Here is a 26,703-nt window from a genome sequence, read left to right as displayed (position 1 = left end):
TACCACAATGGTGAAATTGTTATCGAATATCGGCACTTCGAGAATTCGTGAATATTTTGAATATAGTGCTATATATTCGTAATGACGAATATTCGTGTGTTTTTTTTAACACAGTACACATTAGGTGATCATTCCTCCCTTCTTCTAGCTTGTGGGCCAATGAGAAGGCTTTGTCACAGCTTAGCAACATCCCTAGCAACCAATAGAAAAGTTGCCTACCCCCACGCCGGTATTTCGCGCGCATTACGCAAATAATACATTGCCGGTTTTCGCAATCAAGAATATAATCTCAAATTCACGAATATATGATGAATATTCTACAAAATATTTGCGAATTAGAATATTGCCCCTGCCGCTCATCACTAATTATTAATATTATTAATTATTGAAATTAAAGGTATCTGCTAGGAAGTCAAAACTGTCCAAAACATTGGCATAACTACAACTGACAGGGCCCCACAGCAAATTTTTGAATGCGGTCCTCCCCTCCAGCAACTTCTTTGCAACCCCAAACTCACTTGCAACCTCCACTTCTCTGGCTAGTCAAGATCGAGCTCTCAGACAAGACCCGGCAGTCGATCCGTCCGTTTCCTACAGTGTCACTGTATATAAAGTCATTGTATAATACTGTTGAGGGGCCCTGACAATAACATATTTTTATCTTTCTACTGAGGGGGCCCCTTGTGGGTTTAGGCCTTCCCCTATAGCTACGCCCCCTGGTCCAAAAAGTTCCTTTATACAGACAGATGACTTTTTGCTCAATCATCAGTCCATATAAAAGGACTTCTAACAGAATGGTGCTGTGATCGTCCCCATATACTGATGCCCAGCTGTTGAGGCAACCACAAATGTAATGCAAGCTTTCTATGGAATATAGGGGGATAAATCTTCTGACTCTATCCCGTCTCCGTTGACTTTTATGAGGCTCCCTGATGTAACCTTGCTTTGGACACATTGAAGTACATCCAAAGTGAATGTTAATACAATATATGGCAAGTCTGACCACAGGCCAGAAGTAGCCATCAATCACCCACCTAAAAATCGGTTCTGTTCTGAAATTCACATTATTATAATGATATTTTTTCTAAATGGATAAAAACCTTAAGAGAGACAACATAGCTTGACATTTTGTGAAGCCCGAGGCTTTCCCGAGACCCATTGTTTAGTGCCTTTTCATTTTTTCGAGTGGCTTGTTGTTTTTTTTCAGTGCGCTGGTTGTTTGCTTTATTATTTAGTGTTTTTTCCCCTGCTGCTCTTGAGGAGGGAAGAGGGGGCAACACAATCATTTTCCTTCAACAACTTAACCAGCTGCATGTCAGGAAGTCACTGACAAAGCAATGGCAATGAATGTTACGTGGGATCCTAACAAATAACACGTGGCTTTGGAACTGAATCGTGGGAAGGGCACATAGGACAGCTACGGATCCCATGTCGGACTCTGCAACACAAGGAGGCTGTCGGAATTAACTCCTGGCCAGGGGATATGAACCTGCTACTGCAGCCTGCTAATTAGTTTCCCTCCCAGACAATGAAGCATTGTGCATGCCAGGCAGGTGTCTCTGGCACAGGCCCATGATCGTCAATGGTGAAACAGTATAGGAGCACGAGGGGAAAAGACGACAGCTATACAAAGAGATTTTATGTGAAATAAAAGGCTTTACGCTAAAAGAGCAACTGGAGTCTTATTCGGTACTTTTTTTGCTCATATACAGTCAATATATATTGTAAAACCTATATATAGCCCTAACAAGATTGCGGGCTTACCCCTAATTAGAATATATATAACCGATTGAAGGAGTAAGGTAAGTAAATATAATTTAATTTAGAAAAAATATATACTACAATAGTACAAAAATACTCAATTTTATTAAGAAAATCACAAAAGACACATGATCAGCACTGGTCACAAATAAGACAATACATACAGGTTACAATACATGTTAAAAACCAAGTGAACCGATGGTGGGCTGCCAATACATATATCTAAGGTAAAGTGCGAGTGCATAATTGTACCCAAAAGGTCATAAGTAGTGGACATATAGTATCCAAAAGCTGTAGCTATTAGACACCACAAATATCCACATGTATATATGTGTCAAAATTAGCCACAAGCCGGTGTAAATGTATACACCAAAAGTTATCAAGATTAGGGCAATACCAAAAATCACAATTGTATTTGACACATGATGGAAACTATTGTATATACTGACCAATTGATTCAATTGTATCGTGCAGCAATACCACCGGTCCACTCCCCAACGCACGTTTCGCGTACAGCTTTTTCAAGGGGTATTGGTTGGCAAAGAGGAGGGTCATCTATAAATAGGTCAGGTGGATACATTTGATTGGTTGTTGGACTAGTGTTTAATTGCATTTGGGGCTCACCTGGGTATTATCACATGGCGGACTTTGCTGGAGCCTGGCCCCTCAGCCGCATGCCACCACATCCGGTGACGCCGCGCCGGTCCAGAGGAAGGCAGTCACACACATCCTGTGCGACACGCGTCACTCTGGAGCGGCCGGCGGCACACGAATGCGGCGCATGCGCAGATCACCAAACATCCCTATTCCGCCATATTAGATAAGGGCACATGACATACCATACAGATATATCAGAAAATCAGATTGTTTTACATGAAATAATGACATCTTATCATATATACACCATAATAGGCACAGTTGTTACTATAACAGGCACAGTTGTTATCCTGAGGCATGAACACATATATACTGACAATCCACATCCAATATTTGTCAGTCTATCAATGTGTATATACACGTGCACAGAACCTCATCTCAATTCAACTTCAATGTATATGCATATATATATATGTTTGTCAGGCGACAATACCCGAAGTGCACTTGCACTAAACAGATATTGTACATCTGACCACAATAGTCATACACATCGAGTAACATTTAGTTCGATATGTTATACTATGGTGGTGACGCATGCGCAGGAGAGAGCAAGGACCAGGCCTATGCCAAATGCTGTGAAAAGCAAGTGATGAGAAATTATTATATATGAAGACAAAAAATTACAAGCTAATTGTCATAATAATTAGTTTTACAATATACTAAGGCCATAATTTGACCAAAACAATGTTGTCACTCGGACTGAAGTGGGGGGCCTTAAACTACAAATTAGGAGGATATTAGGCGTTATTATTCCTATCGACCTCTTTTTCTGACATACATAATTAGCCATGGTAGGAGTAAGTAGTAATAAGGTCTCCCAAATCAGAAGCCTCATAGTGCAAAGTGAAGTGCTGAAAAAGAGAATTGTTAAATGTATAAGACAAGAAACAAAATAAAGTGAATGAATACCAATATAAGTTACGTCAATTCTACATGTTAATAGTAACTAAAGTGTCACCATTACATATAATTGGCTATATGCCGTGAATCAAAATTATATATAAGTATCCCAAATTGTTCAAACATAAGGAAAGAACAAATGAGGATATGCCCTGCCAAGCCGTGAGTATTTCGCATACACCCCTATCCAAGCACCAATCACCTGTACACCGATATAGCCGATGTTCAGACTGATCACATCCCCAGTCACACTAAAGGTATCATGCGGCCAATTCTCACACCCCGAGCCTCTATATGCATAGAAAAATCACCCATCCTATCCAGCACCCATTGATGAGTGCCCTACAATCATCGCCATACACATAAACAAAAAGAAACCTGGACAGATCACGGAGATTCAAGGAGGAGGCATCACAAGAAAGATGCAAAAGGCACCTTGTCATTCAACCCATATGGCACCTGGGTTTGCAGTTTAATTATCCATTTACTTTCCACTTGTTCAAGTCGTCTGAAGAGATCGCCTCCTCGAGATCCTAGATTTACCCTATCGATGCCACGAACCCTCAGGTCCTGCCATCGATTATTGTGTTTCAACCGAAAGTGTCGTGCAACTGGTTTGAGTTTCAATATTCGTTCCCTATCATCAGCTGGCACCTTTGACGCCATCCGAATATCACTCTGATGTTCCTGAAGGCGTATACGCAATTCACGTGTCGTCATGCCTATGTAGATTAACCCACATGGACATGTTGCGTAATAGATGACGCCACAGGTGCTACAGTTGATAAAGTGCACAATTTTGTATACATCTTTACCAGATGAATCACTAAATGACACACTTTTTACCATAGCCTTACAGATGCTACAATGTCCGCACGGTGTATACAGATTTTTATACTGTTAATATTAACTTTTATTAAGTCTAATATGCATGTATTCTTTGATTTTGTATGGTCGTCTGTATTTATTTATGACTTACAGTTTTTAAAGAGGACCTGAAATTCAGCAAGCTACACAACTTTGCAGCCGGTTCTTCCATGACAGCATGACAGTTTTGTTTCTCATAGCCTCCCAAATTTATCCTCTATAGGCACCATTATTTTCAGTGCCTGGTTATAGTGAAATGGAAGGTGCTCGCCAATGTAAGGCCAGCGCTCAGCCATTGACACTGCGCATTGGGGTGCACTCACTTGACAATTTATTGCTATTGGGTGCTGAACGGGGGAAGAAGCCAGGGAACAAAACTAGAGCCGGAGTCATGGAAAATACTTAGTGTATGTAGTAAGCCGTACTGCTATAAGGATGTGACACATTGTATAAAACGCTTATTTTAGGCTACTACATTATATTTGTGGTAGGAGCTAATCGAGGAACAGAGTAGGCATGCCTATGTACTGCCCTGAACCAACTGGCTGGAGTGTGCCCGGTACCTAGCGTAGCAGGACGACCGCTAACGACCCACTTTGCGGATGACGTGGCCGATACCTGATGACTGGATGCTGCGGAAGCGGCCCCTACGTGGGGGGAGTGCCCGGATGCCGTGCTAGGGTTGAACCCCAACCCAGCCACCAGGGGGCGGATATCGGAGACAAACTGGGCCGAAGAAGGGGGGCCTACCATTGATCGGGAGCAACGGGTCGTCTAACGCGGGAGACTGGAGTGAGGCCAGGAGCTCTTGGAGCGCCTTGACGGGACACCAACAGTTGGCCGTAGGGAAGAACTCTACCTCGGTGGGACCAGCCTGATTGGACTTGGTGGCTGGGATGGACAGTATAAGGTGGACCGAATGCCAGGCGAGATGTCGCCTGAGCAGGGTTGCACGGTTGACCGTGCCGCACGTGAACTCCCCGGGTCTAAGAACCCATAGGACCCTAGGTACATGGCTGCTTTGGTGATGATGCTTGCTGAGTGCCCAAAAGGGAGACCGTCTAGGGCTACGGACAATCTGCGGAAAGCTCGCCTACGCACCTGGACCGCCGCGCTAACCCTGAGGGTGGCTTTGAGGCTTGATGGCCTCGTCCACCTCCCCCCGAGGATGGGTGTTTTTTTTTTCCGGAGACTGAGGAGCCGGGAAGTGACAGACCTGCCCTGGGCATGATCGTAAATGCACAGTTGAGGAACCCTAACAGGGACTGGAGCTCCCACTTGGACAGGACCCTGGAAGAAGTCGCGGAAGAAACTGCGGCCTGGATCTTAGCCAGCTTGGCGGCCGCCACGGGGGCCTCAAGCCTGGCGAAAAGCTGGAGCAACTAGCCCAGCCCAAGGGGACGCCCTGAGGTCCCTTGATGATCAGGAATCAGGGTGCAGACTGCCCAGGTGAGACTGAGCAAACCATGACGTAGCAAAGAACAGGAGAATGCCGCTTGAGTGGGAGCAGAGTACAATACCTGATGTAATAACAACTGTCAAGATAATGGGTGACCATGTCCAAACCCCCGTGATGCACCCGGATCCCATGCAATCAGGGATTCAAACATGCGGAACCCGAACCGGGTAAACAGGAACCACTGGATACTGCTGGAAAAACCCCGAGCGTTTCAGGCAAATATAACGGATCCAGAGTGATTCAGGCAAATGTGTACCACCAGTGGGAAAAGACCTGAGCGAATCAGGCAAATGCGAACAACCTGTGGGAAAACGACCTGAGCGATTCAGGCAAATGCGAACAACCTGCGGGAAAAAGACCTGAGTGAATCGGGCAAATGCGAACAACCTGCGGGAAAAAGACCTGAGCGATTCAGGCAAATGCGAACAACCTGTGGAAAAAGAGCTGAGTGATTCAGGCACATGCGAACAACCTGTGGGAAGAAAGACCTGAGCGATTCAGGGAATACGTAACCTGAGTGAATCAAGAAAATACACACAACCTGGAAATACCGCCAACCTGAAAGAGACAGGAAAATACAAAACCTGAGTGATTCAGGGAAATACGTAACCTGGGTGAATCAGAAAACATACCACCTGGAAATACCGGCAACCTGAAAGAGACAGGAAAATACAAAACCTGAGCGATTCAGGGAAATCGTGAACCCTGAGTGATTTGGGCACCTACATGAACCTGAGCGATCCAGAAACATGAACCCGGGCGATTTTGGAAACATAAACCCGAGTGATTCAGGTAAATACATGAACCTGAGTGTTTCAGGGAAATGCATGAACCCGAGCGATCCAGGAAACACGTAAACTCGCGCGACTCCGGGGAATTAGACCTGGGTGAATGGGTAAATACGTGAATTTTTTAGCTAATCCGGGAAATACATGAACCTGAGATTTAGAAGGAAACAGGAATGAACATGGTATAGAAAGGATCGCAACCTAACCGAATCAACGGACAGCCCTGCCGACTCCGGCGATACTGAAGACCTAGGAATGGCGGCTCGTGAAGAACGAAGGAAGGCTCTGAGCTACGGAGAAGCGTCACGCCGCTACTCGGCTGGAACTTACCTGAAACCCGGCCCCGTGGAGTGACCGGGCATGGAGGAGCCCTGCGACACAATTGAGGATGGATCGAAATTCCGGTGGCCTGAGGCCCTGCTTACCTGAAAATAAGCTTGCGTTAGTACGAGACCCGGATAGAGGTGCGATCTGGTGGTACTGGAAAGAGGCGACGGAGAACCGGGATGCAGCCTGGGCGCCATGGCCAACTGCTGGGTAACCCTGGACAGCCAGAATAAGAGCCCGAAGTCGCGCCGCATGCAACAAACCTGCGGAAAACAGAAATCCAGGGAACACACAAGACCTGAGCGATCCAGGGAACATTACCCCTAAGTGAGTAAGGGGAGGCATAACACCAGAGCAATCCAGGGAACCTGGTCCCTGAGTCACTTAGGGAAGACATGACACATGCAATTTGGGAACATGACACCTGTGAATTGGAGAAAACATAACCCTGAGCGATTCAGGGAAGACATGACACATGCGATTCTTGGGTAAATGACACCTGCAATTTGGAGAAAACATAACCCTGAGCGATTCAGGGAAGACATGACACATGCGATTTTTGGGAACATGACACCTGCGATTTGGAGAAAAAACATGACGCCTGAGCGAATCAGGGAAGAGAACCACGCTACTGACTTCTGCAGTGAGATGAAGACCTATGAACGGGAGCTCGTGAAGACGAATACTTAACACAGTGACAGGGTGTAACAGCAGCCTCGTGGCTGGATCTTACCTGGACAAGGAGGAAACTTTGGCGCAACGATAGTGGCTTGCTTGCAGCTCTGGTGGCCGAGGCCCTGTTTATGTGAAGAAATAAGCTGTGTTCGGACCGATACCCGGCGAGGGATGCGAACAGCTAGTCCCTCATGCAGCGAACGGGTGCGTGACCCTGACCCATACGAACCTGGACCGGAACCGTGCCCGAGGGACTCAGGGAACACATGACACCCGGGTTTATACTGCACATGACACCTGACCAACACGGGGAACACATGCCCCCCGAATGAACAGGGAACACATGACCCCTGAACGCACAGGAAACACAAGATGCCCGGCCAACCAAGGGGATCCATGATACCCGAGCGAACAGGGAACACAAGTCCCCCGAATGAACAAGGGACACATGACCCCCGAGTGACCCAGTGAACACGCAACACCAACACGAAGCCGGGCAGACACCGCACCTGAATGACTTGAGGGAAAACATGATATCTGAGCGATTCAGGGAAGACATTAACGCCAGAGCGAATCAGGGCAGATACCACCTGAGTAAACCAGAGAAGACATTACACCTTAGCGAACCAGAGAAGACATTACACCTGAGCCAACCAGAGAAGACATTACACCTGAGCCAACCAGAGAAGACATTACACCTGAGTGATTCAGGGAGACATTGCGCCTGAGCGATTCAGGGAGACATTGCACCTGAGCGATTCAGGGAGACATTGCACCTGAGCGATTCAGGGAGACATTACACCTGAGCGATTCAGGGAGACATTACACCTGAGCGATTCAGAGAGACATTACACCTGAGCGATTCAGGGAGACATTACACCTGAGCGATTCAGGGAGACATTACACCTGAGCGATTCAGGGAGACATTACACCTGAGCGATTCAGGGAGACATTACACCTGAGCGATTCAGGGAGACATTACAACTGAGCGATTCAGGGAAGACATCTACCAGTGAGAATCAGGAAGTCATTTCCACCTGAGCGTTTCAGGGGAGACCCTCACACCTGAGTACTTTGGTAAGACATTGTGCCTGAGCGATTCAGGGAAGACATGACACCTGGGTGGTACAGGGAAACATTGCAATGGAGCGGTTTGGGGACCTCATTTCATTTGAGCGAAACAGGGATTACTTGCACCTGAGCGATTCAGGGAGTACATTATACCTGAGTGAATCGGGAACGACATTACACCTGAGCGATTCAGGGGACAAATGACACCTGGTGGTTGCAGGGACGACATGACAACTGTGCAGATCGGGAAACACGTGATACTTGGGTGGTACCACGAATGACGTTACCCTGAGCGATTCAGGGAAAAACGGGACCCCTGGGTGACCTAAGGGCAGCCGCACCAGACGCGAGGCCCAGGTACCAGACCCCCGACCTCAAGGAACGACTGCCCTCACTCACCCAGGGGGTGAAGATCGGTCAACGTAATGGCGTGGTTGGCAGGCGCCCAGCCTGGCAGTAAATCGCTATTCTTTTTTTTCAGCATTGCGGGGGTTAACAGGCAGCAGGCCAACAGCCAGAAATGAGCACGGTATTGAATCAAAGGTTCCCCCTTTTTTTTTTTTTTTTTTTTTTCTCCCCAGCAGTGCGGGGGTTGACGGGCAGCAGGCCAACAACCAGGCAGTCAGCCGGCAACTCGTTCATAGGAGAACGGTGCCCCCCGGAGGCAGGGCTGCTGCGCTGCTAGTCCTGGCGCTCGGGACCCCCGCACTGGGCACATGGCAGGAAGACGGTATGGATGCCATGGTGCCGCTGCTAACATTGACTAAGTGGGAACGCCCCCTGACTTGAATGAACCATGGCCCGATATGCAGCTGTGCCAGTCGTCCCCGGCTGCCCCCCTCTCTCTCAATGAGGCGCGCCGCCCCAAATTGCGGCGCATGCGCCGGAGGGACCGGTACCTGGAGGCGGGGGAGGCGTCGCAATGTGCAGTCGCGGTGGCGGGCAGTGCGAGGGTTAACGGGCAGCTGCTGCGCTGCTAGTCCTGGACCCTACGGAGCTTCAGGCCGGCTTGAAACGGGGAACACGAGGTGCCGGTGGCAGGCGCGTCCGGCCGGGCCGCAGAGCGGTAATACAGGAGGCGACGCGGCTGGCTGCACGAACCGGGATGACGAAACTACGGAAGACGCGACCGGAAGTGACGTCCGGCGCTGATGCTGCTGAGGCAAAGAACGGGCGTCCTCCTGCTTATACCAGAGGGTTTAAATAGGGTAGGTCGCTCCACCCACAATTACAGGCTGCACGCAGCCTTAACTATATATATATATAATGTATGAGTTGTACTTTTATAGACTATGCAATGTATGGTAGTATTATAGTATTTAGCCCTGATGGTGGTATTGTGGTATCACAGTGGTACAGCAGTGCAGATCATTTTTGCAGTGAATGCTGGGGGAAGCACCATGGAGTTATTTTAACTGTGTAAAGACATTTTTTCACCAACATATGACCCTATTATATGATTTGGCCACCATACAGTATGGAGCTTATATCTAGGCAATAGGCACTGTATGGCATGGCTATTTGTGCACAGTATGACTATATACCATAATGGGGGTAGAAAAAGTCCCTCATCGGGCATCATCTAAAGTAAGGATGACCCTGCTTATTAATCAGACCTAAAAAAGAGCAGCAGTATTGAACATTGTTCACACTTTATTAGTTTCAGTTATGGTTTAGTGAAGTTTGTAGAGGTATTCTTGCCATCAAAAATACTGTAACCATGACAGATATCTTATGGACTTCATAAAAAGTCCTTAGGATTAATTGGCGCCTGTTCAAAAATGAATCCAGCATAGCTGTGATGTTATGGGGACCAGGGGCGGATTGGGAACTTAAAGTGGTCCTGGAATAAAATCTAAAACTAGCCTTATATTGTAGGTGGGTCAAAATTGGCAGCAGACAGTGCCAACACAAGTAGACTGGATCCGGAAACTGCTGGCTGTAGTCATGTTGGTGGCAGGTGGGGCCAATACAAAATTACAATGGAACACCCATTTAGGACAATAGAGCAGAACCACATGGACCTGTATTGTAGCTCAGTAAGCTCTGCAGGTCTGCAATATGAAGCACCATCATTTATATGCAATCATATAGTCACATGTGGAGCCCAGTCATTGCATAAATAATCCTATAGTGAAGCAAAAATAGCTGAGCGAGTGCACTATTTTTGGAACTGTCATGGCGCCAAGTGGAGGGTGGCTGCACTTGTGTGGCTGCTCTGCCTTCACCCATCCCGGAGGCAGTTGCTGGTCCCAGAGGTGGGAACCACACCTATCTGATGTTTATGGCATATCTTGGCAATATGCCATAAATATTGAGACGAGGCAACCACTTTAAATAAAAAAGAACGTTTAAATGTGTATTTTACTGCGTTATTAATACCTGCTAGATTTATTTCTTACTTATTTATATAGCGCATTACAGACATCCTCACAATCTAAATTCCTAATGAGTATGTCTTTGGAGTGTGGGAAGATACCCATGCAAACACAGGGAGAACATACAAACTCCACACAAATGTTACCCTTGGTCGTATTTGAGCCTAGGACCTCAGCACTGCAAAGCCCCGTGATAACCACTGAGCCAATGTCCTGCCCATTGTAGAGACATCTGGTCACTAGGACCTCGCTGGTCACCAGAAACAGGGGTCCCATGTCTCAATTCTCCCCAGCTATAAGAGGAGTTGAATGCAGCAGCAGTCTAGAATGTGTGCTGCCACTTCATTCACTGTCTAGGGCACCGAAACACACGGCTGGGCTGTCTTCGTCAATAATGGCAATACTATACGTTTATGTAAAAGAGTTAATGACATTTTGTGCCATTTCTCTCTATATGGCATAAGAGCCAGTCCAATCTTCTGGATATAGTAGTTGTCTTGGTCCCACTTCTGCTTTCATTTTTTATAAATGCTATTCACACAATCAGAAAAGCTTTCCAGAACTTTGACTAAAATGGTCTCAAGGGGGAGGCCCTTGAGACCATTTTAGTAAGTTTGTAAACTCCCCTGACCTCTAATGCTATAGATCACAATTACATTCTCTTTTCAGGCTCGCACAATACAATGCTCTGTCTCGAAATTGTAGCCCTGAGTTATCCATTGTCAACAGTATCAGAAAGTAGGAGCCATCGACACAAGGCTAGCCTTGTATTCCTTGCTGCACACAACGTTCTCAGTATCAGAGTTACTTGGATGGCAGAATGAACGCTCTCTAACTCCACAAGTTCTGAGTCTAGATATCCTACTGAATCTCTGCGGATGTTCTTCTGAGTTTTATTATATGCAGCAACAACTGCAGAATCTAATGGACCAAAATATTACACCTGAAGATATTCATTTAATGGGTTTTCACACGGCCGAATGCAAAATGCATGGGGATGAATGACCGCTATTACAGTAATTCATCCCTCATTGAGTTTGCAGTGCACATTTTCAGCAGCATAACCCCATGTGCACCGGGTGATATGCTGCTAACAAACGTTAATTTTAGGTGCCATGTAAAGAGATGCGGTCACCTGACAAATGAGCTACGCATGCTGCAATTCTGATGCCAAGGCTGTAACACCATCAGGCATCGGGTACGATCAGAAGCCAATAAAGTTGGTGTCAATTCTGGCAGCCTCCTAGATTCCACAGTGACAGTGGCTTCTAAGCTGTTTGAAAAGGGGAGCCCACTATTGTATCCATCATTCCCCGTGTGATTGCAGGGGATTAATGCATTACTATGGCAACTGAGGGCATAACCAAGGCCCCTAGACCTGCCATAGATATTTGCCTATTAGGCCATCTCAGAAGTAAGGACTAATAGTTTTAAATAGTAACTTAAAATGTATGTTCACAAATGGCAGAAGTCTAGCAAGGAAAATGGGGGAGCTGGAGTCTATGGTACTGGACTGAGACATGGCTGGACTCTTCTCACGACTGGGCTGTTAATATTCAGCATTTTACACTATTTAGGAAAGACAGGGTCAATAGGAAAGAAGGTGGCGTGTGCCTGCATGTGAGGATTGATATGAAGGCGATTAGGAAAGAGGCAATTGTGGGTGAGGATGGGGAGGATGTTCAAACCTTAGGGGTGGAATTATAAAGGCAAATACTCAAATACTCTCAAATATTGTTCACAAATCTGTCTAAATCTGTGTTTGTGAGCCCCTCTCTTTGCCGAGATAATCCATCCCACCTCACAGGTGTGGCATATCAAGGTGCTGATTAGACAGCATGAATATTGCACAGGTGTGTGCCTTAGACTGCCCACAATAAAGGCCACTCTGAAATTTGCACAGTTTTGCCTTACTGGGGGGGTCTGAAAACCAGTCAGTATCTGGTGTGGGCACCATTTGCCTCACGCAGTGCAACACATCTCCGTCGCATAGCGTTGATCAGTGTCACGGACGGTGTACAGGAAACAAGGCAAAGCAACATGCATAAATGACTCGCTGGATCCAACAGCTAAGGAACCAAAGGGAGACCCCTGCAGAAGACCTGGCACTTTCCCTGGCTGCTCAGCCTATGCAAAGATCCGAATGGTGGAGGTTTGCATATCCACGTACCTTGACTATATAACCCCTGAGCACCCTACAATAGTGAGGGGACACGACCACCGGCCCCCTACACAAGACACGGAGGGAGTCAGGGTCACCTGGGATCCAGCAAACAGAAAATAACAGATAAATGTTCAACACTTAACTTTGTAGCAGACAGGAGAACAAGATCAGCATGCACACACACTCCAGGAAGAAGTATAAGCCGCCCAGAAAAGCATTCTGGGGAGGAATTTAAAGGGAAGCAATTAGTCCAACACATGACAGCTGAGAGAGGCTAACGAGATGAGGAACTGAATACCACAACAAAGAAACTCAAGGAGGAGGTTCTGAAAGGCCTCTGTCAGAGCTTCTCAGCTGTCTGGTTGTGACAGTACCCCTCCCTCTACGAGTGGACTCCGGACACTCAGAACCCACCTTCTCAGGATGGGACCTATGGAAAGCCCTGATGAGACGAGAGGCCTTAATGTCCGTCACTGGGACCCACATCCTCTCCTCAGGACCATACCCCTCCCAATGAACAAGGTACTGAAGAGAACCGCGGACAAGACGAGAATCCACAATCCTAGAGACCTGAAATTCAAGATTCCCATCAACCATAATCGGAGGAGGAGGCAAAGGCGAGGGTACAATGGGTTGAACATAAGGTTTCAATAAGGACTTATGAAAAACATTATGGATCTTCCAAGTCTGAGGAAGATCAAGACGGTATGCAACAGGATTGATGACAGACAGGATTTTGTAAGGCCCAATAAACCTAGGACCCAACTTCCAGGAGGGAACCTTCAATTTGATATTCTTGGTAGACAACCACACCAGATCACCAACATTCAGGTCCGGACCAAGCACACGTCTCTTATCTGCCACACGCTTATATCTCTCACTCATGCTCTTTAGATTATCCTGAATCTTTTGCCAAATAGATGACAAAGACGAGGAGAATCTGTCCTCATCAGGTAAACCAGAAGACCCCTCTCCCGAGAAAGTCCCAAACTGCGGATGAAACCCATATGCACCAAAAAATGGTGACTTATCAGAGGACTCCTGACGACGGTTATTTAAAGCAAACTCAGCAAGGGACAAAAAAGAACACCAATCCTCTTGATTCTCCGCCACAAAACAGCGCAGATATGTCTCCAGATTCTGATTGACGCGCTCTGTCTGGCCATTCGACTGCGGGTGGAAAGCAGAAGAGAATGACAACCGAACCCCCAAGCGAGAACAGAAAGCCTTCCAGAATCTGGAAACAAACTGCGTGCCCCTATCAGAGACTATGTCTGAAGGAATACCGTGCAATTTGACAATGTGATCAATAAATGCCTGCGCCAGCGTCTTAGCATTGGGCAAACCAGGAAAAGGGATGAAATGCACCATTTTGCTAAAACGGTCCACCACCACCAGAATCACAGTCTTCCCCGAGGAACGAGGCAGGTCCGTTATGAAGTCCATGGACAGATGTGTCCAAGGACGGGAAGGAATGGGTAAGGGAAGGAGAGGACCTGATGGCCGTGAATGAGGGACTTTGGCACGAGCGCAAGTCTCGCAGGCTGCCACAAAACCCTCAACCGACTTACGAAGCGCAGGCCACCAGAATCTCCGAGCGATGAGATCCAGTGTGGCTCTTACCCCCTGGGTGCCCAGCAAGGACCGTATCGTGGTGTTCTTTAAAAATCTTGTGTCTTAAAGCGAGAGGCACAAACAACCTCCCAGGAGGACAAAGATCAGGAGCCTCTGACTGGGCTGCCTGCACCTCTGCCTCCAATTCAGGAAAAAGAGCAGAGACCACCACACCTTCAGCCAAAATGGGACCCGGGTCTTCAAAATTCCCGCCTCCCGGAAAACAACGTGACAGGGCATCTGCCTTCACATTCTTAACTCCAGGGCGGAACGTGACAACAAAATTAAACCTAGAAAAGAACAAAGACCATCTGGCCTGTCTCGGGTTCAGACGCTTGGCTGACTCCAAGTAGGCCAGATTTTTATGGTCAGTAAATACGGTAATAGGGTGTCTGGCTCCCTCTAGCCAATGGCGCCATTCCTCAAAAGCCAACTTGATGGCCAACAATTCCCTATCTCCCACATCGTAATTTCTCTCTGCGGAGGAGAGTTTTCTTGAGAAAAAGGCACACGGTCGCCAATTGGCAGGAGAGGAACCCTGAGACAAGACCGCCCCCACACCCACCTCAGAAGCATCAACCTCAACTATGAAGGGTAAAGAAACATCAGGTTGCACCAAGATGGGAGCGGAAGCAAAACTCTCCTTGATATCAGAAAAAGCCTTACGCTCCTCTACTGACCAAGAAGAAAAATCTACCCCCTTTCTGGTCATATCAGTGAGTGGTTTAACAATAGAAGAATAATTCAAAATGAACTTCCTGTAATAATTGGCAAAGCCCAAAAAACGCATCAGCGCCTTCTGATTCTCAGGAAGCTCCCACTCAAGCACAGCGCGGACCTTCTCGGGGTCCATGCGAAAACCAGAAGCGGAGAGAAGAAACCCCAGAAATTGAATTTCTGGAACCGCAAACACACATTTTTCCAGTTTCGCATATAATTTATTCTCCCGCAGGATGAGCAAGACCTGACGTAAATGTTCCTTATGAGTTTTGAAATCGGGAGAAAAAATCAAAATGTCATCCAAATACACCAATACAAATTTTCCCATCAAATGATAAAAAATGCTGTTCACGAAATGCTGAAAAACGGCTGGGGCATTCATCAAACCAAAAGGCATAACCAAATTTTCAAAATGGCCCTCAGGGGTATTGAAGGCCGTCTTCCATTCGTCCCCTTCTCTGACCCTGACCAGGTTGTATGCCCCTCTTAGATCTAATTTGGAAAAGACTTTAGCCCCAACAACCTGGTTAAACAGGTCCGGGATCAGAGGAAGCGGATAAGGGTCACGAATTGTGATACTGTTCAGCTCCCTGAAATCCAGACAAGGTCTTAAAGAACCATCTTTTTTCTTAACAAAGAAAAAACCAGCGGCAACAGGTGACTTCGAGGGTCGTATGTGTCCTTTTCTCAGACTCTCAGAGATATAAGCACGCATAGCGATCCTCTCAGGTTGGGAAAGATTGTATAAACGAGATTTAGGCAGCTTGGCGTCTGGGATGAGATTAATAGGGCAATCGTACTCCCTGTGCGGGGGCAAATCCTGAACTCCACTCTCAGAGAAGACATCCGAAAATTCAGAGAGAAAAGATGGTACAGTCTTAGTAGCAACCTCAGAAACAGATGTCATGAGGCAATTCTCTCTGCAAAAGTCACTCCAACCATTTATTTGCCTCGCTTGCCAATCAATGGTGGGGTTATGTTTAGTGAGCCAGGGTAGCCCCAACACTAGAGGGGTAGGCAAACCGCTAAGGACGAAACATGACACATCCTCAACATGAGCATCACTCACAATTAAACAGGATATTGTGAACTATGCCCTTTAATGATTTCTGAGAAAGTGGAGCGGAATCAATCGCAAAAACCGGAATATCCTTTCCCAAAGTGCACACCTGGAAACCATGAGCTATTGCGAATTGACTATCAATGAGATTGACCGCTGCTCCACTATCCACAAAAATCTCACAAAAAATGCTCTTGCTCTCTAGCGCCACCCTAGCAGGCAGGACAAAACGGGAACTACAAGCAAACGGAAAACCTTCAATTTCCGCCTCAACCCTGCCAATAGTAACAGACGGAACATTTTTAAAAGATTTTTTCCTCTTTGTTTCTTTATTATTCCCAGAGAACTGCCTGAATCTCCTAGAGGGACAAATATTTGCCAAATGATTAATACCTCCACAACAAAAACAAACCCTCCCATGCGGGCTGAATCTTCTATTGTCAGAAGCAATCAACCCCAGCTGCATGGGCTCCTGCTCAGAAGGGGCTGACAGCGACTGAGACCCCTGCGCACAGAATGGGACTGCTGCACAGTCCTGGGACCGAGTATGACAGGAAGGAGAGATCTCTCCTCTCTCTCTAAGACGCCTGTCAATACGAACGGCCTGAGACATAGCAGAGTCCAAAGAAATAGGCCTTTCATGAAAGGCAAATGCATCTTTCAATCCCTCTGAAAGACCATGGCAAAATTGACTTCGGAGTGCAGCATCATTCCAACCAGTATCAGCTGCCCATCTCCGAAATTCTGAGCAGTATATCTCTGCGGATTGTTTACCCTGGCATAAGAGACGTAGTCTAGACTCCGCCAGAGCAATACGATCCGGATCATCATATATCTGACCCAGGGCTAAAAAGAATTCATCCACTGAACGGAGGGGCCGTGCCCCCTCCGGCAGCGAAAAGGCCCAGGACTGAGCGTTACCCCTGAGCAGCGATATAATGATCCCCACCCTCCGTTCCTCATCACCAGAGGAATGGGGAAGAAGGCGAAAATGGAGTTTGCAAGCCTCTCTAAAACGCACAAAATTCTCACTACCCCCGGAAAACGTATCCGGGAGCGAGATCTTAGGCTCAGAACAAACTCCATGAACGCCAGCTGAACCGGTCACTTGAAGCTGAGAAAAAGTCCTGCGGAGATCAGCTACCTCCAATGAAAGACCCTGAAGGCGTTCAGCCAAAAGTGAAACCGGATCCATGCTTGAGACGGTTATGGCGGCTTATAATGTCACGGACGGTGTACAGGAAACAAGGCAAAGCAACATGCATAAATGACTCGCTGGATCCAACAGCTAAGGAACCAAAGGGAGACCCCTGCAGAAGACCTGGCACTTTCCCTGGCTGCTCAGCCTATGCAAAGATCCGAATGGTGGAGGTTTGCATATCCACGTACCTTGACTATATAACCCCTGAGCACCCTACAATAGTGAGGGGACACGACCACCGGCTCCCCTACACAAGACACGGAGGGAGTCAGGGTCACCTGGGATCCAGCAAACAGAAAATAACAGATAAATGTTCAACACTTAACTTTGTAGCAGACAGGAGAACAAGATCAGCATGCACACACACTCCAGGAAGAAGTATAAGCCGCCCAGAAAAGCATTCTGGGGAGGAATTTAAAGGGAAGCAATTAGTCCAACACATGACAGCTGAGAGAGGCTAACGAGATGAGGAACTGAATACCACAACAAAGAAACTCAAGGAGGAGGTTCTGAAAGGCCTCTGTCAGAGCTTCTCAGCTGTCTGGTTGTGACAATCAGGTTGTTGATTGTGGCCTGTGGAATGTTGGTCCACTCCTCTTTAATAGCTGTGCGAAGTTGCAGAATATTGTCAGGAACTGGAACATGCTCAATGGGTGACATCAATGGGTGACATGTCCAGGGAGTATGCTGGCCATGCAAGAACTGGGATGGTTTCAGCTTCCAGGAGTTGTGTACAGATCCTTGCAATATGGGGCCGTGCATTATTATGCTGCAACATGAGGTGATGGTCGTGGATGAATGGCACAACAATGGGCCTCAGGATCTCGTCACGGTATCTCTGTGCATTCAAAATGCCATCAATAAAATGCACCTGTGTTCGTTGTCCATAACATACACCTGCCCATACCATAACCCCACCACCACGTCAGTAAACCGCTCACCCACACAACGCCACACATCCTATCTGCCCTGAACAGTGAGCATTTGCCCACTCAAGTCAGTTACGACAACGAACTGCAGTCAGGTCCAGACCCCGATGAGGACTACAAGCATGCAGATGAGCTTCCCTGAGACGGTTTCTGACAGTTTGTGCAGAAATTCTTTGGTTATGCAAACTGATTGTTGCTGCAGCTCTCAGGATGGCTGGTCTCAGACGATCATGGAGGTAAACATGCTGGATGTGGAGGTCATGGGCTGGTGTGGTTACACGTGGTCTGCGGTTGTGAGGCCGGTTGGATGTATTGCCAAATTCTCTGAAATGCCTTTAGAGACGGCTTATGGTAGAGAAATGAACATTCACTGCACAGGCAACTGCTCTGGTAGACATTCCTATAGTCAGCATGCCAATTGCAAACGTTGCGACATCTGTTGCATTGTGCTGTGTGATTAAACTGCACATTTCAGAGTGTCCTTTTATTGTGGGCAGTCTAAGGCACACCTGTGCAATATTCATGCTGCCTAATCAGCACCTTGATATGCCACACCTGTGAGGTGGGATGGATTATCTTGGCAAAGGATAAGTGCTCACTAACACAGATTTAGACAGATTTGTGAACAATATTTGAGAGTAATGGGTCTTTTGTGTATGTAGAAAATGTTTAAGATCTTTGAGTTCAGCTCATGCAAAATGGGAGCAAAACCGAAAGTGTTGTGTTTATATTTTTGTTCAGTGTATTAATGTAATGTAATCTGTAGACCCCCTAACATCCCAGAGGAGATAGAAGTTCAGCTGTATAACGAAACAGAGCTGGCTGCACAGGCTGGTACAGTGGTCATAATGGGAGATTTTAACTTCCCAGATATTGACTGGGGTTATGGTTCAGCTTTAACTGCAAAGGGCAGAAAATTCCTCAACTTGCTGAGGACCACTTTATGGGTCCGTTTGTAGAAGATCATAATAGGGGCGATGCTCTATTGGATCTGGTAATTTCTATCAATGCGAGCTTGTTGGAATTGTTACTGTTTGAAAAACACTTGGTAATAGTGACCTCAACATAATTATATCCCCCCTGAACTATAAATAGCAAACTCTGGCTGAGAGAGAACACTGAATTTTGAAAAGGCCAATTTCCCCAGGTTAAGGGCCGCATTTCAGGACATAGACTGGGAGCAGATGCAGTCGCATAATAATACTGGTGGCTCTAGATCCTCCACGGGTAATTATAGACCAGTTGGTTTAACTTCTGTTGTGGGAAAAATGTTTGAAGGACTCTTAAGGGACAATATACAGGAGTATGTGACTGTAAATAATAACATAAGTGATAACCAGCATGGGTTTACCAAGAACAGAAGTTGTCAGACTGACCTGATTTGTTTTTATGAGGAGGTGAGTAGAAGCCTGGACAGAGGGGCGGCTGTGGATGTAGTGTTATTGGATTTTGCAAAGGCATTTGATACTGTCCCTCATAGACATTTAATAGGTAAAATAAGGTCTATAGTAGCATGCTCGGCCAAACACCTCATGTGCTCGAGTCAGTGTATTTAAATCCAATTTAGCCTCTATTTCTGAAAAGTTCCTGCTGGGATTTGAACCCACTACCTTCTATAAACTCTGTCAGAAAAACCTCATAGTAGTTTGTCATGTAGTAAGTATTCCTCTACAGCAGAAGTATCATTTCATATTTCACTGCAGATTAATATGTAACTGTATAGTGTAATGTAGAATGTTGTGAGTTCAAATCCCAGCAGAAACTTTTCAGAAATAGAGACTAAATTTAATTTAAACATATATATATATATATATATATATAAACGTTTTTAGCCATAATATGTTTACATATATCAATATATATTTAGAAGATATAATATATTATAATATATGTAAATTTATTATGGCTAAAAACATCAGTAGTAGTTTCCCACATATTATGCATTCATATATATCAGAAGTATGATTTTATCTTTACAGTGGATATAAAAAGTCTACACACCCCTGTTAAAATGTCAGGTTTCTGTGATGTAATTAATATATATATATATATATAGTAATTACACATTTATTTTGTGCCATACATTTTTTACAATTACTAAAAAAAATATAAAATATATAAATGTAATCTCTATTTCTGAAACATTTCAGCTGGGATTTGAACTAACAACTTTCTACATTAGAGCCAAGAACTTTAACCACTATGCTATACAGCTACATGTTAGCCTGCACTGAAATATGAAATGATACTTCATCTGTATAGGAATACTTACTAAATGACAAACTACTATGAGGTTTTTCTGACATAGTTTATCATTCAGCATTCTAGCAGAGTGGTTAAAGTCCTTGCCTCTAATGTAGAAAGTCCCGGCAGAAAGTTTTCAGAAAGAGAGGCTAAATTAGATTTACATACACTGGGTGTCCCCAAGCACTGACTCCATATATGGACATAGCTATATATGGAGTCAGAGCAGTGACTCCTAAGCAGCGGACTCACACTGGGGGATTCTATCACTGTACAGCGATCTTCTGCATAGACCTCAGCTGGACCCGGAACATTCCCCTCTTAAGAGCAGGGGGTGCTTGGTTTCTCCCATTGACTTCCATTGTGCTCAGGTGCTGTGTAGAGCACCTGAGCAGCGCAAAGTGTTCTACTAGAGCACCCAAGCACTTTGGTGCTCGATCAACACTAGTCTATAGGCTTGGAAAGTATAATTTTTAATTGGATTGAAAATGAATGGTCAAAAAGTCATTGTTAATGATTCATAATTAAGATTGGTTCCAGGTTATAAGTGGTGTACCCCAAGGTTCAGTGCTGGGTCCTCTATTATTTAATTTATTTATTAATGATATAGAGGACGGGATTAATAGCACCAATTCTATTTTTGCAGATGACACTAAGCTATGTAGTACTGTGCAGTCTATGGAAGATGTCCAAAACTATAAGCTGACTTGGACAAACTGAGTGATTGGACATCAACTTGGCAAATGAGGTTCAATGTGGATAAATGTAAAGTTATGCATCTGGTTAGTAATAATATCCGGGCATCATATGTCCTAAGGGATGTAACACTGGGAGAGTCACTTGGAGAGAAGGATTTGTGTGTACTTGTAGATCATAGATTAAATACAATGTCAATCAGCTGCTTCTAAAGCTACTATAGGATATTGTCATGTATTAAACAAGACATGGACTCACAAGACAGGAATGTAATACTACCACTTTACAAAGCGTTGGTGCGGTCTCATCTGGAGTATGCAGTTCAGTTCTGGGCACCAGTCCATAGAAAGGATGCTCTGGAGCTGGAAAAAGTACAAAGAAGTTCAACTAAACTGATAAGAGGCATGGAAGATCTTAGTTATGAGAAAATATTAAAATAATTACATTTATTTAGTCTTGAGAAGAGATGTTTAAGGGGGCACATGATTAACCTATACAAATATGTAAATGAGCCATTTAAAAAATATACTGGAAAACTGTTCCATGTAAAATCCCCTCAAAAGACAAGGGGCACTGCCTCCGACTGGAGATATAAAAAGTTCAGTCTCCAGAGACGTCAAGGATTCTTTACTGTAAGAACTGTGAATCTATGGAATAGACTACCTCCGGACATGGTCACAGCGAGAACAGTGGACAGTTTTAAAAAGGGCTTAGATTAATTCTTAAAAGTAAATGACATCAAAGCGTTTGTCCAAGTTCAGAGCTGGACCCAGACATAACCCCTTCTTCCCTGATTCAGCCACTCTGAGTTGAGCATCAGAACATTTCATGCTCCAATACTCCCCTTGCCCTCGTTTACCTTTTTACACTGCTCAGCGGAGGCTCCCGCCAAGCAGTGATCCTGGTGATGTCACCAGCACTAATGGGCAGTCTTTATCTCTGCCCTAGCCTGTTTTACAGACTAGGACAGCGCTAAAGACCGCCCATTAGTGCCGGTGACGTCACCAGGCTCAATGCTAGATGGACACCTCTGCCTAGGATAGCCTGGTACATCACCGGATCTTAAGACAAAGAAATACTCCAATGCTCAACTCAGAGTGACTGAATTGGAGAAGAAGGGGTTATGTCTGGGTTCAGCTCTGAAACTGGAGAACCCTTTAATGCTTATGAAAATGTGTAGAAATCTGGTACTCACACTCTTTTCTAAAATTCATGTCCCCTCCTATCCCTTGGTTGCACTTGATGGACCTATGTCTTTTTTCAACCGTATTAACTATGGAACTATGTCCCCTAGTAGGACAAAATAAATTAAAAGCAAAGTTTATTAAAAAAGCCCCCACACAAAAAAACATAAATAAGAAAATATATTTTTCTTTTTTACAATATTTACCTTAAAAATGAAAGCATACTTGGTACTATCGCAATTGCTACAACCCATCGAATAAAGTTAACATGTTATTTTTAAAAAAAATAACACAAATACCCGCCGCTAAAAATAATAAAAGTTAAACCAATAAATCATATGCACCCCAAAATTCTACCAATAAAATGTATGGCCTGTAAAAGACAAGCCCTCATACAGTCACGCTGATGTAATAATTAAAAATTATGATGTTCTGAATACGGTGACATAAAAATTAAATTTTCTGAAAAAAAATGTTTTTAATATGCAAGAAGAACATTAAAGAAACTGTATTATATTTATATGCTAATTACTTTATGCATAATCTATTAGTCTTTTCCATATTTTATATTAAAAGTAAAATACACTATATAGTAACATTGTGAGGTTGGAACCTATAATTCTACGGGTTTGCTCAAAAGGATTTTTTAGAAGACAGATTCCCAATGTTTGTTTGGGCAGTATGGCAGTGTGCATGGTTGAGCTGGGACACACTGAGAAACGTTCTCCTCTCGGCACCAATGAGTGTCTGACCCACTCCTGTTGGACAGATAACAAACTCAATTTGTGTCTTTAGAAAAGTAAATGACTTGTCAATCTAGATTATTGCAAAATATATATCAATATACAACAATACAAGGTGATAGATTTTACCACAGTTTTATGACATACACAAGCCGTTCATAATATTAACAAAGCAGCATACAATTAACCATGCAAAAGAAATAACCGATCTGAATAGATATCTTATCCTTCTGTATTTCCAGGTGCCACCAGCACACTTCAACAAAATAAGTATGGCAGAGGTGATAGCCAAAAAGACAGAAGCCCTCCGGTCCGATTTACAAGAGCAGTATGAAGCTGATTACCAGAATGCCCTGGTACAAATAAGAGACACTATACGAGAGACAGAGGGACTAGATATTAAGGAAACGCTGCAAGACCAGATTCGGCAATGGTTCATAGAATGCAGGTAACAATAAATCCAGTGTGCAATGTGATCAGACTTAAAGGGGTTCTCCGGCCATTTTGCCTAAACCATAGGCTGCTAGTAAACTGTGGAAGGAAGAACTTTTAGTTAGTACTTTTCTTTTTAAACTCTTTTTAAACTCTTTTTATTGGTTTTCAAGTTACAGCAGAATAACAAAAACTGCATACAATACAGTTACAGAAACTTACTCAGCCCTCGGTCCGCTGATGCCACCATCTCTGTTGACACAAGTTGCAGGCTCTTGTGCCTAGGTCCTGACCGGATGTGGCCGTTTCTTTTCCTGTTCAGCTGCATTAAAGTAAGGGCTCATACAGACAGCCGTATGGTATCCGCAAAAATGCGGATCCGTTTTTTTGCAGATTAGATGCTGACCCATTCACTTCTATGGGGCCCTTTTCTATTCCACGGTTCCGCAAAACAAATTAAACATGTTCTATACTTGTCTGTGAAAATGAGGACATGGCCCTATTGAAGTCTATGGGTCCGCAAAAATACTAAATGCTTTCCGTTTTTTATGGACATGCTGAACTGTCCGCAAAAAACGGATCCGCATTTTTGCAGACAGCATACGGCCGTCTGAATAAGCCCTAAATGCAGAATTCCTGAACAGGAAAAGAAGCAGCAACATCTGGTTGAGATGCAGGTGGAAGAGCTTGCATCCTGTGTCAGCGGAGATGGCGTCATCAGTACGGGAAGGGGTGGGTAAGTACTATATAAAAGTTCTACCTTCCACAGGTTACTAACACTAACAGTTTAGGTAACATGGCTGGAGAACCCCTTTAATTACAGAGAATATGCATATAGTTTACAACCGTTTGTTTATTGCAAGTTTTTGTTTTTAGTTAATGGTGAATTTATAGTAAATATCTTCTAAGTGCATATTAAGGGGCTGTTTGCTTTGGACAATCTACTTGTTAAAAGGGTCCTTTGACAATAAGCTGATGGTAAAGTGTCCCGCTGCTGGGAACCCATCAGATCAGCTGTAGTCTGTGGGGAAGCCAGAAAGTTAGTGTTTCTTGCAATACCATCAAAGGACAATTAAACATTACATAATCCCCATTTGTATCTATGGATTGTCTGTGCAAGGACAAGACAGGTCCCCCATAACAAGAGATACTTTCTACACTGGATAAAAGTTAGGGATCCTGAATAGGGATTAGCAAACTTGTGTTTTTCAAGTTCGGGTTTGGGTTATGTAAGAATTCCGTTACGGAATTCCAATACCTCGGAATATAATGGAATTCTATGACGGAATGCACCAGGGTAGTCCTTTAAGAGGCATTCCGTCATAATAGAAGTCTATGGGCTGCATAACGGAAACCGGACCGGGATCAGTTATGCAGCCCATAGAGTTCTATTATGACGGAATGCAAAACGGAATGCCTCTTAAAGGCTTCTGTGGTGCATTCTGTCATAGAATTCCGTTATATTCCGTAGTAATGGAATCTGTAACGGAATTCCTACATAACCCGAACTTGAAAAACACAAGTTTCATCCCTAATCCTGAACAGAGGACCTCTCTATTAGATAATTCCCTAATAACGTATATAAACTAGGCACGCTTCTTACCAGTTCCCTTACCTTGATGTACTATTGTGTCAAGGTAATCACATGGCCACTGCCTCTGTGTTCAGACAAATACTGTCAGGAAACAGCAGTAATAAATATCTTCACTCCCACCACAATTGCTATGATCAGAGAAAACTTTGATCCTGTCAGGTAACAAGCTCAGTGCTATCATCAAGCCTCATCTGGGTACTGTACAAGGTTCCTCTAACCCTTATAGTCACTTCTATCAGCCTCAGTAAATAAGGGGGAGTCAATAAGTTGATTGAATAGAGATCTGTTGCAGCAATGAAGTATCTCACCGCCTGCACTGTAGCAGCGACCTTAGGAAGCGAATAATGCAGGTAGCAGTAATACCCGCCGCTCTGAGCTATCAAATGACACAGACTGCAGTAGAAGAGCAAAATATACAGCAAAACAAAACTTGGTTTTTTAGTGAAATAATAAAGATTTGTTTTATCAGACATCAACATAATTTAGTGAGATAGATGATAAAGGGGTAATACGTTAGCCAATGGCTATGTGTTATATAGGGGCATATTTCTATTCTCAGGCACAATATAGATGCGTACATATGTATGCCAGTATACTGTAATAAAAAAAAAAATATGAAGTAATAGTATCTTTATGGAATTTAAAAAAAGTAAATAAATCAATTAGTGTAAGTATAAAAAAGGTTAATAAAAAAAATCACATAAAATGCCTTTGGTGTAAATAAAAATGTATTTTATTTTTTAAAAATCCACACATAAATGCAGATTAGATATTTATTTTAGCTTCACAACATGTTCTGTAGCAATATATACTTATATTAGGTTAGCAATGAAAATAAACAATGGAATAGTGTTTTGTTAGTTTTTTTGCTCATCCCCCTAAAAATAAATTTATAAAAATTAAACGCAAACATTTAGTATATATGCACCCCAAAATGGTTCATGTAGAAACTACATGTCCTGCACAGAACAAAACCCCATATTCCTGTGTTGACGCAAAAAAAGAAAAGTTATTCATTCCAGAATGGCAAAAAAAATCTCAATATTTTGTGTGGTCTAAAAATGGCCTAATCTTTAAATGGCCTATCTTCGGGTCATTACTATCTTATTGGCAGGGTTAGGCCCCTTTCACACGGGCGTTGCGGGAATATGTGCGGGTGCATTACAGGAACACCCGCGATTTTTCTGCACGAGTGCAAAACATTGTAATGCGTTTTGCACTCGCGTGAAAAAAAATCGC

At 44.4% G+C, this 26,703-nt stretch overlaps 1 protein-coding gene across 3 annotated transcripts in view; it reads left to right on the top strand.

Moving 5' to 3' along the window:
- The window catches only part of IQCA1 (IQ motif containing with AAA domain 1), a 292,578-nt gene that overhangs the window by 151,131 nt on the left and 114,744 nt on the right, over positions 1 to 26,703 (top strand). For all 3 annotated transcript variants that reach the window (XM_044303985.1, XM_044303984.1, XM_044303987.1), the window contains one exon: positions 23,681 to 23,886. In XM_044303985.1, coding sequence (XP_044159920.1) covers positions 23,681 to 23,886 — 206 coding nt within the window. The remainder of the gene's footprint in view (positions 1 to 23,680; positions 23,887 to 26,703) is intronic.

Source organism: Bufo gargarizans, chromosome 8 (genome assembly GCF_014858855.1).
Source record: "Bufo gargarizans isolate SCDJY-AF-19 chromosome 8, ASM1485885v1, whole genome shotgun sequence".
Classification (NCBI taxonomy): domain Eukaryota; kingdom Metazoa; phylum Chordata; class Amphibia; order Anura; family Bufonidae; genus Bufo; species Bufo gargarizans.
This window is presented reverse-complemented; position numbering and strand designations above follow the sequence as displayed.